Source organism: Lonchura striata, chromosome 1, assembly GCF_046129695.1.
Source record: "Lonchura striata isolate bLonStr1 chromosome 1, bLonStr1.mat, whole genome shotgun sequence".
NCBI classification, from domain to species: Eukaryota; Metazoa; Chordata; class Aves; order Passeriformes; family Estrildidae; genus Lonchura; species Lonchura striata.
The window spans coordinates 36,429,352-36,451,143 of NC_134603.1; the positions used below are offsets into that span (position 1 = coordinate 36,429,352).

General features: G+C 38.3%; 1 protein-coding gene across 3 annotated transcripts in view; it reads right to left on the reverse strand.

Moving 5' to 3' along the window:
* Window positions 1-1,382: 1,382 nt before the first annotated feature.
* The window catches only part of NKAIN3 (sodium/potassium transporting ATPase interacting 3), a 334,441-nt gene continuing 314,031 nt past the window's right edge, over window positions 1,383-21,792 (reverse strand). For 2 of the 3 annotated variants that reach the window (XM_021555632.2, XM_021555631.2), the window contains exon 6: window positions 1,383-2,391. Coding sequence is in view for 2 of the 3 variants with exons in the window: in XM_021555631.2 (XP_021411306.1) it covers window positions 2,378-2,391 (14 nt within the window). In the remaining variant the exon portion in view is untranslated. Of the gene's footprint in view, window positions 2,392-5,993; window positions 6,078-21,792 lie in introns of all 3 variants that reach the window. The other variant, XM_021555630.3, reaches the window with a different exon arrangement.

The window sequence follows — 21,792 nt, forward strand, 5'->3', positions numbered from 1 at the left end:
TATTTAGAGTCAACATTTATTTCCTACATAGCTGCCTGATCTGGGACTCACCTAATACCTTACTGAAAGTATGTTCTGCAAAAAAAGAGGAACTACTCAAGGCTTCCTACAAAAATGTTCACCAATATGTCCTACTATATTACGGAACATAGCAATTAACAGTTAAATGTACTTATTATTCTCAAGATTTTTTTATCCCAACATGTACAGGTTGATTGATACTATTTTGGGTGTCTCAGTTTAGAAAAGAATGACAGTTTCCTTTGGCATTTCAGTCTGCATTTTGGCTGGTCCTAATGAAGACAAATTCTTCTCAATCAGGATTGTTCTGTTAAGTGAGACAGATGGCACACTCACTGTATTGGCAATGATTCTGAGATTTTAAGTGTATTTGGGATATACTGGCTTGTGTTCCACAGTTAAAAAGTGATAGATATTTCAAATGGAAGAGAACTCAGAATTTCTGTGACATGTACACAGTTCTGAAGCACCTACAGAAAGACATGCTTTAGACACATTCAGATAAATCTGTAGAACATGGTGCAACAGACATGCCTTGGCAGAAAATCAAACATACACTTCCAAACCCCTGCCAGAACTGTGTGTTGAGCTTGTGCCATCAATGGGGGTGTAGCACTCATTCCTGTTCTATCCACCTGGTCCTGAGGGCAGCAGTGGGTTCAGTTAAGTCTTTTATTTGAGGTATATCCAGCCACAGAAACTAAAGAAGAGGTTTTGTTTTAGTTGCCATTTCTTGTTGACTTTGTCTTAATACTTATGTCATACTCAGTTTCAGGGAAGATTAACTGGAGTTCAGGTTGTGTTTTTTCCAAAGTTGGTGAGGTCTTTAAGTAAACCAGCTGGAAAGCAGCTGGACGTACCACTAGACTTGTCATCTGAAAATATTAGACTCTACTTCCACTGTATTTATTAGCATCCCCAATAGGTTATTTTGGTAAATTACACAGATTTTAGGAAGGAAAGAATCAAGACAAGCTCTCTTCTAGCTCTCATCTGCTCAGACTTGAGAAGACTGTAAATTTAGGACCTGAATATTGTTTAGACCAGCTGAGGATTTCTTAGGGCTTCTATGGAGGAATTTGTTTGATCTGTTCAGTCTCTGGTGCAGAGGTAGAGAAACACGTGCCAGAAGGAACAGCCTTCCTGGCTGTCTCCCCAGTGAAACGTTTAAGTGATACAAGTGCAAAACCACAAACAGACTCGAAATCCACATGATGTTTCTGCTCAATGTTGAGGCACATAGGCTCTGCAGAGAGATGAGTCTCTCTGGGGCAAACAAATCTACTCAGCACTTTATATTGTAATTAAGATGAAAGAAACAAAGTGTTCTGTTAAAAAGACTGCCAGCTCTCCAGAGAAAATAGCTTTGTGTATCACTTTATGCTAGTGGTGACAGAATAGAAAACAAAGTACCACAGTTACATACATATTTGTCTAGAAGTATTTACAAATAACTTTACAAAATTTTACACGCATTTTTTCAGTTTTGCTTGTTTACTTTTAAATTAAGAGAAAATTAGTCCCCAGAGGCTTCTAAGGCTTCAGTTGGTGCCTTGTACTGTACATTTATGCTTGGCTTCTTCCTGGGAGAAGGGAGGAAAGGAGTTTAAAAATGTGCAAATCACAGACATCTAAACAGCCCTGGGTGTAAGGGTTCCTAGAGATGGACATCCATTGGGCACTTGTCCTACTTCTCTTCCAACTAGAGACAGCTACTCAAGATGGACTTGGGGCACAAGAGATAAGGAAAGGAGGAGTCATATGTCAATTGTAATAATTAGGTGAGTACATTAGTGCTTGAACATCTGGGTAAGAAGAGTCATACATCAATTCCTACTGCAAACAGCAGTTCAAACAATGCAAGGAGTGGACACTGTGAATTCTAAAGACAGCATCGAAATGATCTCTTGATCACTATTAGGGTTTGACTCCTGCTGTGTATTTTGGAGTCAAAATTACTGTTTACTGACACAATCTTGACCAGGCACAGTATGATCCTCTCAGTCAAAAAATACTGAACTTTTGAGAAAGATGCACCCTCCTCCTAGTTTTCACAAGTTGTTTTCTTTTCATGCCTCAACACTAAACATTGTAAAAATACTGAAATTAAAAAAGAAAAAAATTTACAATTTACAACTGTCCATATAAGTAAATTATTTAAAAATTCAAGATCATCTACAAGGATCTATGAAATAACAACGCTGATAATGACACTGAGCCTGGGGGAAGAACAATCCACATGCCGTGAGGAACAGGTGTGGTGAGTTTCTTCCAGAATGATGAGCCACAAGGTTGGTCTTTTTTTCTAAAATCTGTTTCTTCAGCTACAGCAGCAGAAGTCTTGAGTCCATGTTTATTACTTACTTCGACCTAAAAAGCAGGATATAAGAATTACTGACAAATGAAAATCTATTTTGTTTATCTTCTAGTTTATAAGCTGTAAATTCATACAAGCTGAGAGGTTAGTAACTATTGAACAAGTGGATAAATCTTACAAGGTCAATAATTTCATCAGCTGTGAGACTCACCTATATGGTCAAGAATAAATGGCTGGTACAAAGAAGTAGCTTTGTACTATGCATACCACAAAAGCAGAAAACATTTGGGAGAAGTCCCATAACTGGTAAAGCATACCTGAAGCTCATACAATAATAGATTTATTTTAGAATAATATATTTCAACAGCATGAGACATTTGAGCTGTTTATAGTCCTCACCACAGTGACACATCTGCTGAATCTATGTATTCTCACATGACTCCCTGTAACCATTTTCACTTGTGTAATCTTGGAAAATTTGTGTTGGTCTTTCAGAGCAATTTAAAGGTGGGTAAAGTCTCAGGAGAAGATACAAACAGGACAGGATCACCCAGATTTATCACAGAGTAGTGACCTCTCCACTGGCACCGTTTCTCATATAGTGGATCAATTCCACAAGCACAAATTAGTATTGTTCTTAAAAAGGCTAGGGACATGCCAAATTGGAATTAGGGATTCAGTGTCTGTCCAGATAGAGTTGCTCAAAGCTGTAGTAGTTTTATTTAATTTTATTATTATTACTACTATTACAATTATAATTAAAATTTTCATTATCATATTAGTACATTGTTCTCATTGCAGCACAATTATATTATTTTATTAACATGTATTATTATATAATTATTATTAAAAATAATAACCTCTAATGCAACCCAAAATGTAGCTTCTTATTTTTTCCTGCTAGCCACAATGCTCCTCTCTTTTCCACAGATCAGTACATGAAGTGTTTCTAAATATTACTGAGCGACCTGGCTGTTGATTCTGTGATTCAAACAGGCACAACAGTCTTCTTTATAGACCATATGCTTTAGGCACAAAGGGAACACAATGATTTTTTTCCTACTCCCCCTGTTGTCTCCTGCCTTACACACATCTTAATTGAAGCTGCATGGCTGAGGGCAAAGATCCTGCTTCTCCTTGTCCCATAGCCTAATGGAGTTACAGGCAGAACAAAGAACAAACAGGCAAGCCATGATCATTAGTATTTGGATTAAAAATTGTTCCCCATGGGAACAAGTTCAAATTTAACTTCTTCTCAGAGGTGAGAAGGAAAACTAATCTTAGTCTTGCTAATCATTAATAATTACGGGAGCACTAAGCAGACATTATACTGAATGTGAGCACTTGATACAAGCAGACTGTCTTCATAGCTTGGATGAGACCATAGAGCCTTGTATTTTCAGTGGGCTATGTTTAGTTAATTTTTGAGTGAAATAAGGGAAATAAAAGGGATGAGAAAAAGGCATATATAGCCAAGCTTTCATCTATAAAATAACATTTATAAAGGCTTTTAATGAATTTTTGCAAGCATTATTCATGTTCAGTTCTAAGAGAATTCTCTCAGAAATGGAGTTTTGCACAGCCTAGACACCAGAAGTCACTTTTTAGAGATACTAAAAATTTTCAGACTGTATATAACTGATACATATAGCAATTAACTTATCAAAAGAAGTCAAGAAGGCTAATGTGCTGCAGAGAGATAAGCATCTGCAAAGTTCTGGCACAATCCACTGACCAAATTATTTCCAGCAATTTGGCTTTTAATTCAGAGTTTGATCACTGACATTATTTCCCTCCCAGCTTAGATAAAGGTCCTCTATATCTTTCAGTACATACAATTGAAACATCAATAAAGAAGAAAACCAAATATAATTTCTGTCCCAATTTTATACTACTTGAAGCAATAAAGAGGCCAGAGAGGGCCCCCAGCAGTACAAGGATACACATTTATAGGAGGCGGGAAGATAACTTTTATTCTCCAGTATTGTAAGATCGCCAACAACCCCCAAATCCCTTGAGCTACTTATCAAAAATCTCCTATCAAGAACAAATTAGCAGATGCTGTGACTTTTCTACTGCAAAACAAATGAATACATTTTGCAGGAATGTATTTGTAAATATTTAGTGAATATGTCTTTTATTATCTTCTCTAATTATAGTAGTTTGCTAAGAAAGTACTAAACATTTATGCACTTGATGTTTAAAGCTAATCTGAATGCAGGTTTAGAGATTAAAATCTTTTGTGGAGAGGTGTAAATGTTGCAGGTGTGGCCTTCTTGCTCATGGATATCAATTTAACTTTTTAGTCTGGCAGTTTATTCGGAAGGTTAAAACCCCATTTTGCAGTCATCTTTATCACAGAAAATGCAGCAAAATAGAGACTTAATGAAATATTACTAAAGAAATGTAGACTTCAATGTAGAGCATGTACTTAGTCAAAAATCAGAAGGTTCATAACTTTGTTTAATTGTCTTAATGTGTTATTTGCTCCTGTTCTAGTATACACCATAATTTTGGGCCTTCATATTCTATATTTAGAAAACTTTTTAGCAAAATTTTGTTTCTGTTTATTTTTTACAAATTGAATGCTGCATCATGACTAAAATATATTATAAAAACCTGCAAAAATTAATAAAATCACGAAGTTCAGGTGTCAAGTTCCAACTCCAAAAAATTTTTAACAATTGTCCATTTAAAATTAAAACTCCTGGCACGTGCACACATGCATACACCAGGAAAAAACCTTTATCCCATTCTAATTGTGTTAACTGATAAGTAAAATAGAGTCATTAAATCAGTTTCAGTCAATTAGCTGTGTGTGCATTTCATGCTGCATTTAAGAGGCATGAAAGGCCCAAAGGTAAATTTAAAGACAGAGAGCAACATCACAACAAGTTCCCCCAAAGGTAAATTTAAAGACAGAGAGCAACATCACAACAAGTTCCAGCCATAAAGAATATCCAAATTAACAACTTCTGGTTTACCAATAATAATTTGAAAAGCCATCTACTTGAAGTTATATGAGCTTCTGCCAAAATGACTAGTAATGTCATCCCATATTTCCATATCCAATTTTTTTCCAGATAAAAAGAATAGATACGCATTCAACCTTATTCATTAGGTAGCAAAGCACAAAGAGTCTATGAAAATGATTTTTTTGGTGCAAAAAATAAGTGATGACAAAGAGATAATTAACTTTCAGTGAAAATCTACAGATAGATTTTAAGATGACAAGCAGTTTTTCAGCAAAACTTTTTCTTTCAGTAGCTAGACAAGTAATAACTACTGCTTTTCTATAAATGGGTTAATCTCATTAAGGTTCCTGCAGCTGCAGAATCTCTAAACCAGCTCTTTTCTTGCTAAAAATGCAGCAAGGAGGCAATTCCATCCTTCAGTGAGAGCCTCTCCCTGTGTTAAGATGAGGCACGATGTGGCAGACATGATGATATCTCCTAATCCTTGCTTTAGCAGATATGCCACCAATGACAAAGTGTCCTTACTCAAATTTGTTATGTGGATTAATTTTTAATTAAGTTCTAATTAAAATGTCATTAAATTATCAGTATTCTGATGCCCAAATTATTTTAGGAGAAGGTTAGCTTTCAGTTCAGTTCAGTTAGAAGGATTAATGTGGTCCATGGGACCAGAACCTTACCTACAGGCTTTACAGGCTTTAACTCAACATGTTCCTGGGGGGGCTGTCGGTAGGAGTATGTGTCAAGTCCACCTATGAAATCAACTGAAAATACAACAGTTCCAGAAATGAACAAATGGAAATGAAAATATGTCAACTCAAAAAGAAACGTGGGCAGATTATGTTTAAAAAGAAAAAAAAAAAATTCATGCACAGGTTTGCATACAAGAAATAAACCAAGCAGATAAAGATGCTGTGGAAACTGCTTATAGAAGGTTCCATGCTCTGTCTTCCTTGGGGGCTACTTAGCCCCATGCCTGGAAAGACAGGCAGCAGTTGGATGAGCAGACATACACACTCATGTGTGTGCAAAAGGAGCATTCATGGATGTGCAGAGCATGTAAAGTGAAACCACTATGGGGTAAAATAGCTGATTCTCATTAGAGCAATCGCAGTATATATATGTATATATATATATGTGTGTCTGTGTGTGTATATATATATATATATATACATAATTGAATATTTCCCCTTAAACTCCTTTATAAGTGTTTAGAAATTTAGGCAATGGAAACAGTTTAGCGTGTGAACCTAATTTCATCTAAACTCTACAGGTTCAATGGACTTGTAGAAAAGCATCAACAAAAATCAAAGACATAAGAGTTTAGTTAAGAATAAACAAGTGATCACTAAATATGAAAATGCAGCAGCATCTTCTCTGGACGAACTTGTGGGGTCAGGACACCTTTTCAGAATCCTTCCACTTTCTATGTCAGAAATAATGTGCTCTTGAGAAGTTTTTAGATCCTTCTATGGTAATAATGATTTTTTTTAAAAGACATTTCAATCTGAGTCTTGTATTTTGTTATTTTGGTTAGATTTTAAGCAGCTCCAAGAGGCCACAATTTCATGCTATCCTAGGTATCTTAAAAGCAGGTTAGTGGAAAAGATTATTGTGTTGATTTCAAAGGACCTTTTGCAGACATGTCCACAGCTGACAAATCCACAGTACAGTAGAATTCTTTGGTTGCATGGAAAGCAACCTCTCCACTTGTTTATATATAGGCACATAGACAAAAATCCTAAGCAGAATTTTGGTACTCATTATGCTACTTGCTGGATGAACAATGAATGAAAAAGCAGTTCTTTCCCAGTCAATGTGTGCACTATGTAGACCAAAAAAGAGTGCCTGTCCAGGGTGAGACGATGAGGAAATGAGGCTTAGAGACTGACAGACTAATGAAATACCCACTGAAATCTGTGGAAATGCTCCTGATTTCAGTTTGCTTCTCCTCCTGAGTCCAGAAATGGCTGAAAACTGACCTTGATGTACTTCAAACATACCACATCACCTCTTCACCAAGACTGTGCTCGTAAAACTTCCTGAGCAGGACATAATGTGCTGAAGAGCTTGCCGAGCCTGGGTGCCTGCCCCAGCCTATCTGCAGCTCTCCTTCAGAATGTTGTCACTATACACCATAACATGCATCAAAATTTACTTCAGCACTAGTGGGCTCAAATTCTAACAGAGGAAATAGTTGCAGATGAACTGTTGTAAAAGTTGATTGTTAAATCTCAGAATCACAGAATGGTTTGGGTTGGAAAAGTTTTTAAAAGTCATTTAGTCCCAACCCCTCTGCCACAGACAGGAACACCTTCCACTAGGGCAGGCTGCTTATCCAACCTGACCTTGAACACTTCCAGAGATGGGGCATCCAACTTCTCTGGGCAATCTGCTTTTGTGCCTCAGTTTCACAATAAAGAATTTCTTCCTAAAATCTAATCTAAACCTACTCTCTTTCAGTTTGAAGCCATTCCTCCTCATCCTGTCACTACATGCTCTTATAAAAAGTCTCTTTACATCTTTCTTGTAGGCTCCCTCCAGGTACTGGAAGGCCACAATTAGGTGACCCTGAAGCCTTCTCTTCTCCAGGCTGAAAAATCCCAATTCTCTCCTATAAGCCTTTCCTTATAAGAGAGGTGCTCCATCCCTCTAATCTGCTTGGTGTCCCTCCTCTGGATGTGTTTTAACAGATCTATCTCCTTCATTTGCTGGGAACCTCAGAGCTAAATGTTAGATATCTAATACAGTATATATTTACTAAATAATATTTTAGAAGAAATTGTGTCCACAGTGTTTTTTTTTTTTTGTTAGGTTGTTAGGGCTTTTTTTTTTTTTTTTTTTTCTGGTGATGCCTTTTAGTGTAATGTGATTTACAATTGTCTGGAAGTTTTTGTCATTTTAAAAAATTTTTTGTATTGAACACATTTTAACACAAGGAGCTAAAATAATGTTTTTAAGGCAATTCACCACTTCAGAAGCTCACATCATTCCTCTCAGCAGTCACAAGCATTATCTGCAATTGTAAGCAGGGAGAGAATTTAAAGTAACTTGCCTTTCTACTAACAAATCTTTTTGAGTAAGAAATTAAGTTGAGGTGTGTTAATGATTGACAATACAGACATTTCTTTGTTCCAACAAGGAGAATATATTTAATAGCACGATCCAGCAAGTGTTGAGATGAGCTGCTCAAGCCTGTTTAGCCAAGGCTTTCTCTTTTGCAGTATTAAAACTGAAGTTCACCTTAAAATTTGTTTGAAGTTCATTCTCAAGGAAAGAGGCTGTTCTATCACACAAGGCAATGGAATGTGCCATTTTTCATTCTGCACTCTATTTTACGGCTTCTAGCTCTTTAATTTGAAGACTTGTCATCAATTATTTGAATTATAAGTTACTTCTAGTTTTAAAAATTAATTTTGATTTTATCTGGTATTTTTGTCCCTTATAATTAACAGTCTTCCAGGACTAAGACCACATGTGGCCATTAAACATAGAAAATTGAGTTTTTATTTTCATTGGAGGCAAAGACATTATTATGTTCATTTCAGTCTAAGCAGGCATCAAATATCTTAAAACTTTACACTGAATGAACTTTTGGATGCATACAAACCTCTATTTAATTGGTCAGCTGTAAATAACAGCAACATTTATGTAGGTTTTCCAAGAGGAAAATAGTGGTTTAGGGATGATATAAAATAATTGGTTTTGTTTATTTCTGCCTGGTTAATGGATTATGGATAATTTTTTGCCATGGAGTCACAGGACTACATTAAATAGCTTCAGAAAGTTGCATAAACCTGGAAGAAAGTTCAATTTAAAAAGCGTGTTCTGTACAGTTCTATAGTACTATGCTTTAAATTAAAAAAACAAAACAAAACAAAAAAACAACCAAATCCCCCCCCCCCCAAAAAAAAAAACAACTCAAACCAAACCAAGTACAACTTGTCAGCAGTAGGGATATTCAGTCACTAAATAACAAACACCCCATGTAGTCCAGTCATTAACTACAGTCACACAGAGAGAAACTTAAAATCCTAGGGAGAGGATTTTTTAGCATCCCACAGATAATAGCAGGTTACAGCAGAAGCTGGTTATTTTATCTGCAGCTGGCTGCAAAACATGATCCCTATTCCCAGGGAATTGCTCTCTCCTTGTGCCACCTCAGTTTTGTGGTCATGCTGGATGCTTAATGGCCAGTGTGAAATGTTCCTTTAGAGTTCACTACCTGCTGTGCTTGGAAGTGCAAATCTGTGCTGGCTGTCCACCGCAGGCAGTCCATTAAAATGATGCTCATTCATTCACGGGCCATATCAGAGCAGCGGCTGTCATCATCTGCCCGACTGAGAGAAGTGCAGTATGCTGCTGGCTGAAGAAAGTGTATCCACTGTCATCAGTGATTTTGAGGGTTATTCTTTTCTAGACAGATGACATTTTGGGTTGCCTTACTACTATTTATCCAGTGCATTCACCCATATGCAAGTTAAAATTTGCTTTCCTTTGAACTTAGCGTTAAAGAATCAGAGCTCAGAAAAAAACAATCTCCTTTTCCACCCTCTCATCTGGATTTCAGCTTCTCTGGCAATATCCCATTGATCTGCTGGCAGGTCCTGTGCAAACAGCTGCCAGATCTTGTCAGCTCATTGGAATATTACTAATTTCTTCCTTCAAACTTGGAAAATTCTAAGCATGTATGGAGGTGCAGAGTATGAACCGAGCAGCAACATGGCATAGCATAGTTCTTAGGAAATGCTGCAGTTTCTTAGCCTGGAATACCTTATGTTCTATTTGTGCTTGCTTCCCTATTTTATAAATGGGAGTAAGACCCAAAGCTGATGCCTCGAATGGTTGGCACCTCCCTTTTCCAAAAGAGAGGCAGACTAACAGGTGTTTAAACTTGTATTTTTACCTACAGAAGATTTTCTTAACCTATGGGGTTCCAAATACTATTTTGCACTAAAGTATTTTCCTTGTACTGAGATTTTTTATTGAATTGCAATATATCAATGCAATTACATTCATTAAGAAAAGGCATGAAACTGAAGAGGGTGCAACACACAGAAAAAGAAATAAAAATCAACTAGGAATGGGAAGCAAAACTGGGGATTGATGATAAGTCAGTGCTACATGCATGAAGTCTGAACTTTGGACTTTCCAAAATTTGTACTTGTAGCTTATATAAACTTTCCAGATAAGCATGTTCTTTCCTGGTAAAACTTCTTCCCGTTGCCTTCCCTCCTCAAGAGAAGACCTGCCCTTACACCCTTCAGTGCACAAGCTGGACTGACCCAGTTATCTCTCTGGAGCCAATACTCCCATTTTCCCCTCTTCATACTAAGCCTGAGCACCTAAGTTTCAAGCTATGTAGCAGAAGCATCACACATTCCATTGCAGGATCACAGGAATAGCTTTTCACTTATGCAGAGGACTAAAGGAGAGAAAATATGTGCAGGACAATTAAGCAAGTGAGAAGAAGAGACATCAGTAATCATTTGTGGCACTCTGATTGCTGCTCTGTCTCCATAAAGTACTGGCAGATGGTAATCAGGTTAAAACAGGATAAAGTGGTAGAAAATTACTAAGAGACAACCTTTTATTTAAGTTTTTATTACTGGAAGCTAGAAGGGGGGATATTTCAATGTCCCACAGTAATTATTAAGATATTTGCACCAGATTTTCTTCTTAGTCTTCACCAGTGGGATAGATCATAATTTTAAAAACAGCTTTACCTTGTAACATGGAAGTACCACACTTCTCTACAGGGCTGCACTAAAAGAAGGATCCTCTCAGAAGGTGCCTTAGAAAGGGCACTGGCATGGAAATTTTATATATGATCTTTGCTACTGAAACTCTGTTATCATTTTACCAGTGATGTGACACCCAAGATATCAATATAATTTATTCTCCAAGGAATATGACGGTCCAGTAAGACAAAGGAAGTATGAAGATCCAAGATGTTAGGAAATGAAAATTGTTCAAAGCTTCTTAACCCAGACCTCCCCAGTAATTTCAAATCTGAAAGTATCTTTCAAAACTCTTCTCTGTGCCATGCCTTTGAAAGCTATTTACAGGCATACCATCCCACTACTAAAACTAAGTGGCGGCTGTCTGATTATAGTATTTTGCTGTTTTATCCCCCCCTAAAAGTAATGAATGTTCCCTATTTTTAAAAATAAGTATTTTTTGATTGCTTTCAAGTCATTAAGGACTCCTGGCCACTACATGGTAAAAGTTCCTAGAAAAGTATGGTTATCACACATAAGGCATGTAGGAAAATATTTACTATCAAGTAATTTACTACAAGTTCATTATCACTATTTTAGTATAAAGAAAAATATATACTTTACACTGCAGGTATGTATAAATTGCTTCCGTTAGGCTTTAGAAAACATTTATTTTTCCTGACATGGTGCTATCTGCCATGGAGTTGATGAGAAGTAATTTTCCATTCTACTTTAAAGTGTTATACTGTACTCTAAATATTTATCAGCTTGGGCAACAACCATCCTGTACATCTCAGCATAGATGGCTGTGACTTATGTTATCTCTCAGCAATGCAATTCAAACTTAGTCTGTCTGTTGATACATTTTCTTCCTTCATAGGTTTCTGTATTTTTCTGTTCCTAATTTTAATAAAAATTTTAGCATTCTAGTTAGAATATTAATATATGGAAGTCATATTTAAAAGCATTTCAAATAGTTAAAGCTTTTTTTTTTTTTATCTGAGGCTTGTACTTAAAGGTGCAATTGCTAGTTCTAGTCTGAGATTTCAAACACAGTGAAGGGTAGCTTTCTTCCTGAAATGACCAAACTAAATTGTAAACAATTCTAATTTAAACTTCCTAGATAATTTTTAATACAGTGAGAAAATTAGAGACGCAAAATTGGTAAAAATTAGTCTTCACTAATTAATTATTTTCCCTTTCTGGCACCCTTTTTGAACTTTTCCCTTTTGGTGCAGAATGTTCTGTGATTCCCTCTTTAAGTTACTATACTGCCTATGTAGAAATTAGCCCTGCAAAGGAAAAATAAGCCATGCATAAAAGGCATTAAATGCCCAGAAACTACATTTATCAATTACATTCACACAATATTGGGAGAGAAAAATGTCATTGAGTTCTATCCAGTAATCCATCCAATCTATCCAATAAAATAGCAACTCAAATAGTCCCAAGACTATTGTACAGAAGGCTGTTACAGCTTCAGGCACACCTCCAGACATGTGATCTTCACAATAAATGTGTCCAAGTTGACTTCAAAAGAGACACAACTCTGAATCTGCTTTTTGAAGTTATGCTTTGATCTTTTTTTGGTATTCTGATTCAGGAATACTTGCTATGTATTAGTGTGTCTTTATATTACTGCTGAGTTTGAAGCCATAAACTACAGCATTCTTTCAAACATGTTCAGTGCAGATCTCAGACCGATTGGAATTGATCTATTCCACTTAGAGTTCATTGCAAGGTTGCAGGTTAGTTGTTTTGTTCTTTCAAGATGTTAGTTTTTTTTTTTCCCTATCATTGGAGTCCCACAGGGCTCTGTTCCTGGCCTGATTTTATTTGTATCCACAGAATTTCTTTTGGCTTCTGTTATTTGTCAGTATGATCTAATTATTTATCTTTGAGGCAACACTTAAATATTTATACCTGCTTCATTACTATACACCCAAGAATACCACAGCTGCTTAACTACAAGCCACTGATATGAGATTAATGTTCCCTATTTTTAAAATTAATGCTGAACCTGTTCAACCCCAATGAATAATTAAATAAAAAAATCCTAGAGAAAAGTGTTTGCAAGATCAAATACATGACATATTAGAACACATGACATTTGGAGGAAAGGATTTCTTTGTATTGAAGAAAGTTCACATCACACATTCGCAGAACATTAATTTCATTTTTAAAAATTAGGTTACAGGACTGGAAGGATTCTTCTTATCACTGGGTGATTCTGGATTTTCCCAGCTTCCCACCTTCCTAGGGATGAAAGGCTGCTTCTGAAATTTGCTACTATCATCCTCTGTGACATGATATTTGCTCCATGTGTTTGTATCGTTGTCTCATAAAAAGTGAAGTGAACCAAGGAGTGTGTCTGTGTTCATGGCACAGCACAGGGTGCAAGCCAGAGAGGGAAGGAGCTGCCAGCCTGCTCAAGCAGAGTCTGCAGTGGGGAGCAGCAAACCTGGCAGGCTTAAGAGACAGTGGAAAGAACTTGGGAGGCCAAGCAGAATACCTGCAAATCAAGAAACCAGAGACTTGGCTGAGACTCAAATGGTTCTCCAACTACAGAGACATAGAAAACAATGAAGGAAATGCTACAGTTCTCTCCTTTCTGTTCTGCATGATACAGTAACTTTCTGTTTTTACATTTTAAATATGTGTGGCTTCTTTTCAGCCCCAGTTAATGCACTAAGTTCCTCATTCCACCCCAGAATGTATGACCATCAAGCATTTTAGAGCCATTCTGGATATATCTGCTGAGTTTACTACTTAATCACATCCAAGTGCATCCATGAGTACCCATTTTTCTCTGTGAGTTTTTCTCTGCAAATGAGGAAATCTATTGCTCCTCATATTTTTATTCCTTTTTTTCCCCTGGTCTATCTTCACCTTCAAGTCAACTTTCTCATCTCTTAATATTGCTTTTGGATAGAGATTACCATCTTTATCACCAACTCAAATTAGCTCTTTAACACCCCAAAATATAAAATGACTTTTCAGCTTTGAAAATAGAGCAGAGAAGGTAGAGTATTATAAAATGGGAGCTTACAATAACTAGTGGTCTTCTCATATATGATGGGGTGAAAAAAGAAATATCACGTGTTAGCAAACATGATGGATAGGAAAATGGCTTTCTCATTGTTAGAAAGTGGCATCATTTCATATTAGGAGAAAGATGAATGTCTGGAGTCTGTAACAGGATTAACACTCACATTGAAGCCACCAGCGAATCAATCTGCTAATGAAAAAGAAAGATAATGCAATACTGCCCTCAGTCATTACAAAAAACTCTCCCAGAAGAAAGATGAAATAAAAACACACGTTTCAGAAAATCTTGTAACTCTAAAACTTCAGTCATTCAAGACAAAAGATTTTTGTGATTAAGGAGGAAAAGAGAATGAGTAGAAATCAATGCCAAGGAATAAGAGCCATCATATAAATCGTGAGAGTCACACAGTATCACTTAATTTTGCTGTATCTAGTCTGTGATACTGAGAAAAACACAGATGAACTGAAATTAAATTTCTGCCAGCAAAACCAAATGTGTATTTACTGATTCAAGGCAAAAGAATTTCAAATGAAGTTTGAAGTGAGTCCAGCTATGACCCAAATCACAGAGTAAGAGAAAAACTTGTTATGATACAGAGTTAATAAAGCACATCAGCAACACAGACTGAATGCAATTAATATAATGTAGCCTTTTTGAAAAACAGCTTTTCTAGGAGCAAGCAATATATTTTATTTGACCAACTGGCCCAGCTGGAAAACTATAAAAGCTATATTTCTTGATTTTTTAAGACAACACCTCTTGCTATAAATCTTGCTTATCTTATGTACTGAAACCATTAAGGCTGTTGAAATAGCACAACAATAAAATCTAAAAAGCACAACATATAGACAACAAATCAAAGTTTAAAATAGGAGGAATTTAAAAAGGTTTCTTTATGAAAGGTTGAAGTTGTGATGATATCAGAAACACAGTAAAGAGAACTAAAGAAGAGGTAAGAATTTCACAAAATAATGTCTACCAACCATTACCTAAATTATTTTCAGTATTTTAACCACAGATCATTCTGGAAAGCACCCACCAGAATCATTGGGTCCAGCTCTTAAGTGAATGGCCCACACAGGGATCAAACCTACAACTTTGGTATTAATTAGCATCATGCTCTGACTGAACTAATAATTTCTCCTTTTTCTTGCTCTGTGATGGTGGTTCATCTAAGAACTTCTAGCAATACTTTATTTTCAAGGGTCTTTATTTTCAAGGATCTCTTGCTTTGATGTTGTCAGTAATCATTGTTTATCCCTTTCTCTTCCAAACAAAACCATCAATTTTTCTTGGTGGATGATGCTGCCTGCCTTTAGATTTATGAGATTCAGACCTGAGATTTTCAAATATGTATAAAGTGGTGGATAGTTAAATCTTATTCAACTTTTTTTCTATTTTTCCACATTTTGAGAAAGTATACATTACAAAATAAAATTATCTTCAAAATTTACCTGACTATGACCTGAAATTCATGGCTTGGTTCAATGTACTTCACTGACTTCACTGACTGCTGGTTATTCATCTCTTTTTTAATTTATAGTACCCACTTTTCTAGGTACTTTGAATATCCTCTAAGGCTATAATGTATGATTACATACATTGGAACCCATTAGATAAAAAAGGACTCATATTGTATAATTTTTGTCATGGATACTCCCTTAAAACAAGAATTTAGCAGCTTTGTCTTTTCTACTGCTGTATTTCAAAGCTTAGTGCTATTAGAATTGTGAACAAATGTTATATTCAGGAAAAGTCAGTGGCAGTCTCTCTGTGAGGTGGATCAGCTCTGCATGGATCTGTTTTAATTTTTGAGGCTATTCTCTGCAAAGAAGAATGTAGGACTTTTATTTCTTCTGAGATGAAACCTCACCATCTCTCTTGCAGGCCAGGCATGGCATAAAGGAAAAGGCACTGAGAACTTTGACCACTTAAACTGCTAATTCATCTGCAAGTCTGTCAGGTCTGTCAGACAGGCTTGAGTTACACATCATATCAGGGAAGCTGTGGGTATGGTTGTCTCAAGTGTTAACTGTTCATTGCTCTCTGAAATCCCAGATTCCCTATCAGCATATAATGAAGACAGTTTACAGCCCAGTGTAGAGCCTGACTAATCCTGTGCCCCCCGTGGCTCAGCACACCTTTTCACTATGGGGGCACATCATTTGCTCCAGGCTTCTGCTTCCCACGCCAACGGCAGCAGTTTTCATTTTATTACCAGGCAGAGCTCTTAGACATGATTTGCTGACTGGGAAATTACCACTCAGGCAGCAGCAACAATAAACTGCATGTTACTTAAGGTGAGACCCAAAAATTAGGATAACCTATCTGCATGACAGTTAAGATTTTGGGAGAAATGGCATTTTCGCAGATGTGTGGGAGTCTGAAAAGTTTCTTTTTAGGCTCCACAAACTAAAACAGACATAAGGTTGCTGCCATTGAGAAATGAAGAAGTAAGAGGATTGCTATTGGAAGAGGAAAATGGATTTGTAAAGAGGTTTCATTTTAATAGAGCAGCTGGATGAAAGGTACAGACAGGAAGGGGCACCACTTAGGCCTGTATGTGATGTTGAAAGCTCAAGAGAGCAACGCTGGATGCTGGAGTAAGATTGATTTAACAATGGATGCAATTTAAGTGAAAAGGCTAAGGTGCTGGCAACTGGGGGTTGGGATAGCATCCATTTAAAGACAGATTTAATTTCAACAGAAAGGCCAAGGAGGTGGAAGGTGGAGACTAAAACAAAATCAATATTAAGTTAGGTTAGTAGAAACTAGAATCAAATGAGACAGTTAAAAAAAAGGCATACTGAGTATTTGGGAGTAAGGAAGCAATGCATGGATTTAAGAACTATTGAGGAACTCTCATTAAATGATCTAACCCCTAAAATCAGAATTATCATTCCATTTTAATAAGGATATTATTTACTAAAGTAGTAAACAAAAAAATTTAAGGGAAGCTAAGATCTCCAGTTTAAAGAAAACTGCATGGTTATAAGTATATTCCTACTTAAAGATAATTCTCTTCTATCACAAAATCACAGACTTCTTGGGGTTGGAAGTCCAACTGAGGATTGTGAAGTCCAAACTCCCTGCTGAAGCAGGTTCACCTACAGCAGGTTGCTATTTGTGAATAGGTACAGAAAGAGACTCCACAGCCTCTCTGGGCAGCCTGTTCCAGTGCCCTGCCTCCCTTAAAGTAAAGACTTTTTTTCCTCATACTCAGGTATGAGCTGCCTGTGTTTGATTTTGTACTTGGTGTACTGGGAACCACCAAGAGGAGTCTGCCCCCAACCTCTTGACACCCACCCTTAAAATATCTGTCTGCATTGATAAGTTCTCCTCTCATTCATCTCTTCTCCAGACTGAAAAGGCCTGATCACCTCTCTCAACCTGCTGGCAATGTCCTTCCTGATGCAGCCCAGGACACCTTTGGCCTTCTTGGCCACCAGGGCACTGCTGGCTCATGGACAGATGTTGTCCACCAGGACTCCCAAGTCTTTCTCTGCAGAGCTGCTTTCCAGCAGGTCAGTGCCCAATCTGTGCTGGTGCAGAGGGTTTCTCTTCTCCAGGTGCAGGACCTGGCATTTGCCTTGGTTGAATTTGTACACAGTTGCACAAATGTGCGTGTGTGTGTGTAGATATATATATATATATATATGTATGTATGTATGTATGTATACACACACACACACACACACATATATATATGTGTGTGTGTGTGTGTGTGTATGTGATATGGAATGTAATATTCATAGAATCACTGAATCACAGCATAATTTGGTTTAGAAGAAATCTTTAAAGACAATCTAGTCCAATCCCCCAGCACTGGGCAGGAACATCTTCATCTAAATCAGACTGTTGACCTTCAGTTTTGTTTCTAGTGCTGAGGCACCTGGCACTTCTCTGCACAACCTATTCCAGTGTTTTGACATCCTCATTGTAAAAAATTCTTCCATATATCTAGTCTTAATGTTCTGAATAAATGGTGGTAATGCTTAACATTAATTGTATTTGCAAAACATAAATTGATCAGGTAGTAATGAACTAGCCTTTAAAAGCTATCTATCAGTCCTGAAATCAATTCATCATTAAGGGGAGTCTGTATATACCTGTGTTTGAACCAAAATATGTATATATTCAACTACACACCCATCCATATGGATATACATACCCACCTACCCACATATATACGTATGTACATACTTATCAAAACAGGTAAATTGTCTCATGATGGTATAACACCATTCTGACGCATATCTCTCTTCAGAAAACTGTGTTAGTACTTTCTGAAATAGTACATAAAATCTATTTTGCTTTCCTTACAGATATTTCTAAATATTTTACCTGTGCTCCTGAAGTCTCATTTAAATGATTACATGTAACATATGTGCATATTTCTACAGTCAGAACCCAGAACTGTGGATAGAAGCTAGTGATTGCAGCTCTGCACTTTTTGTCACCTGAATGCTCACACAATTTATTGGTAAAAGAGAGATCTTTAAAAAATATTAAATTTTACTCTCCTGAACTCTTCCTCAACTTTTTACAAAAAAAAAAATTATTAGACAACTCTAACTTGATCAAAATTACCAAGTATCACTTCAATGTACGAAGCAGAGGAGAGAATACGCCTCACCTACTGAGCTGTCTGTAGTGCCAGATACAGCTTGTCATGGTTTGACACTGGCACAAGGCCAGTGCCCTCATGAAAATGTGATTTCTACCTGGAATGTTGTGAAGTGGAATTTAGAATAGAGCAAAGCAGGCCCAAGCTTGATAACAGGAAAAAAAAACTTTATTAAACTACTACTATAAAAGAAAAGAGAAAATTAAAGAAGGGAAAAGAAAACATACAAAGATCTAAATGAAAACCTTGCAAAACATTCCTCCCCCCCCCACCATTCAACTCTAACAAACTACAGTGAGACACAATCTGGACTCCAATTAGGTTTCTACCCTCTAAACAAACGATACTCAGTTCATCGAGGGAACAGAGTCTCTCCTGTGCCACAGACCCCCCAAGAAAACACAGCTCCACATCCTGTGTTTCCATGTCACACATGGCATCGCCCGGAGAAAAAGTTTGCCATGGTGACCCTTCTCCTTTCCATGCACAGTGCTCTCACCACTAATGCATGGATGGTTACTGCTTTTAGGATTTTTCCTTTCAAGGATGCCCTGCCAAGAGGGGAGAAAACAACAGTTCAGTTTTTCATTGTTTGGGACCACAGTCCCCCCCATTTTCCCCTGGGGCCGAGGGCTCAAGAACAGAGATCTTCTTTTCTTCTCTTCTCTTCTCTTTTCCTTTCCAGGGCAAGGGGGCGCCACCACAAACCCCCTAACCTTTTCTCTGTTCACTCCACTTTTGTCTTTTTCTCAGCTGAAGCAGGTCTCTCGACTCACTGGCATCCTCCCAAAACACAGTCCCTCTTGACGGAGAAGATTTGGTTCAGGTTGTGGCTAACACGGAAAAGTCCAGCCAAAAGCCACTCCTTGTCCCCCTCCCATCCAGAATTCTTCCTTCCAACATCCCATCCCAGGGTCCAAGGTGTCCCTCTTCCTCTCTTTCAAACCGAGGAGGGGAAAGGAAAATTCACAAAGCTTTCATTTCTCAAGAAAGGGTTAAAAGTCCGAACTCCCAGGATGGCTCGATGCCCGGACATCCAGCAACTCCCACACAACTGGGCACCTTGCAGCTCCCCCCGCTCCTCCTTCCTTGCGGCTTTCTCTCTCCCTCTCGGGAGAGGAACTCTGGGGGGGGAAATGGAGACATCCCAGATTTCTTCCACCCTTCCATCTGCAGGGGCCAGCCCGGTTCCAGTCCCTCCACCCTTCGGAGTTACCTCCATCAGGCCATGGGGGCTTCCCCTCCCCCACCCAGCTTGTGGCTGGGCAGGGGAAGGTCTGCACTGCACGCTGACCGGAACCAAAGAGAGCGAGTTCCCCTGGGAATTCTGCTTTCAACCCCTCTGTGTTCTCAGAGGCGTGTCTACTTTCAATTGGTCAATATCTAAATTGACCTCTTCCTTCCGGGAAAAATTATTTTTCCGTGTCAAACCACGACATTCCACCCTTCGCCTCTGAGAACACAGACTACAAAAAAAAAAAATCATTATCAAAATTACATTCAACACATTCTACATAAAACAGCAACTTACACTAAATCTCCACCCCAATTCATTTCAAAACCCAACACATGCTTTGCTCTTATTCCTCCTGATCCCATTTCACAGCATTCACCTTATCACCATCTTATTTTATCTTATCTGATCTTATTTTATTTTTTCCCGGTCAGGGAACCAAATGTCATGGTTTGACACTGGCACAAGGCCAGTGCCCTCATGAAAATGTGATTTCTACCTGGAATGTTGTGAAGTGGAATTTAGAATAGAGCAAAGCAGGCCCAAGCTTGATAACAGGAAAAAAAAACTTTATTAAACTACTACTATAAAAGAAAAGAGAAAATTAAAGAAGGGAAAAGAAAACATACAAAGATCTAAATGAAAACCTTGCAAAACATTCCTCCCCCCCCCACCATTCAACTCTAACAAACTACAGTGAGACACAATCTGGACCCCAATTAGGTTTCTACCCTCTAAACAAACGATACTCAGTTCATCGAGGGAACAGAGTCTCTCCTGTGCCACAGACCCCCCAAGAAAACACAGCTCCACATCCTGTGTTTCCATGTCACACATGGCATCGCCCGGAGAAAAAGTTTGCCATGGTGACCCTTCTCCTTTCCATGCACAGTGCTCTCACCACTAATGCATGGATGGTTACTGCTTTTAGGATTTTTCCTTTCAAGGATGCCCTGCCAAGAGGGGAGAAAACAACAGTTCAGTTTTTCATTGTTTGGGACCACAGTCCCCCCCATTTTCCCCTGGGGCCGAGGGCTCAAGAACAGAGATCTTCTTTTCTTCTCTTCTCTTCTCTTTTCCTTTCCAGGGCAAGGGGGCGCCACCACAAACCCCCTAACCTTTTCTCTGTTCACTCCACTTTTGTCTTTTTCTCAGCTGAAGCAGGTCTCTCGACTCACTGGCATCCTCCCAAAACACAGTCCCTCTTGACGGAGAAGATTTGGTTCAGGTTGTGGCTAACACGGAAAAGTCCAGCCAAAAGCCACTCCTTGTCCCCCTCCCATCCAGAATTCTTCCTTCCAACATCCCATCCCAGGGTCCAAGGTGTCCCTCTTCCTCTCTTTCAAACCGAGGAGGGGAAAGGAAAATTCACAAAGCTTTCATTTCTCAAGAAAGGGTTAAAAGTCCGAACTCCCAGGATGGCTCGATGCCCGGACATCCAGCAACTCCCACACAACTGGGCACCTTGCAGCTCCCCCCGCTCCTCCTTCCTTGCGGCTTTCTCTCTCCCTCTCGGGAGAGGAACTCTGGGGGGGGAAATGGAGACATCCCAGATTTCTTCCACCCTTCCATCTGCAGGGGCCAGCCCGGTTCCAGTCCCTCCACCCTTCGGAGTTACCTCCATCAGGCCATGGGGGCTTCCCCTCCCCCACCCAGCTTGTGGCTGGGCAGGGGAAGGTCTGCACTGCACGCTGACCGGAACCAAAGAGAGCGAGTTCCCCTGGGAATTCTGCTTTCAACCCCTCTGTGTTCTCAGAGGCGTGTCTACTTTCAATTGGTCAATATCTAAATTGACCTCTTCCTTCCGGGAAAAATTATTTTTCCGTGTCAAACCACGACAAGCTGGCTC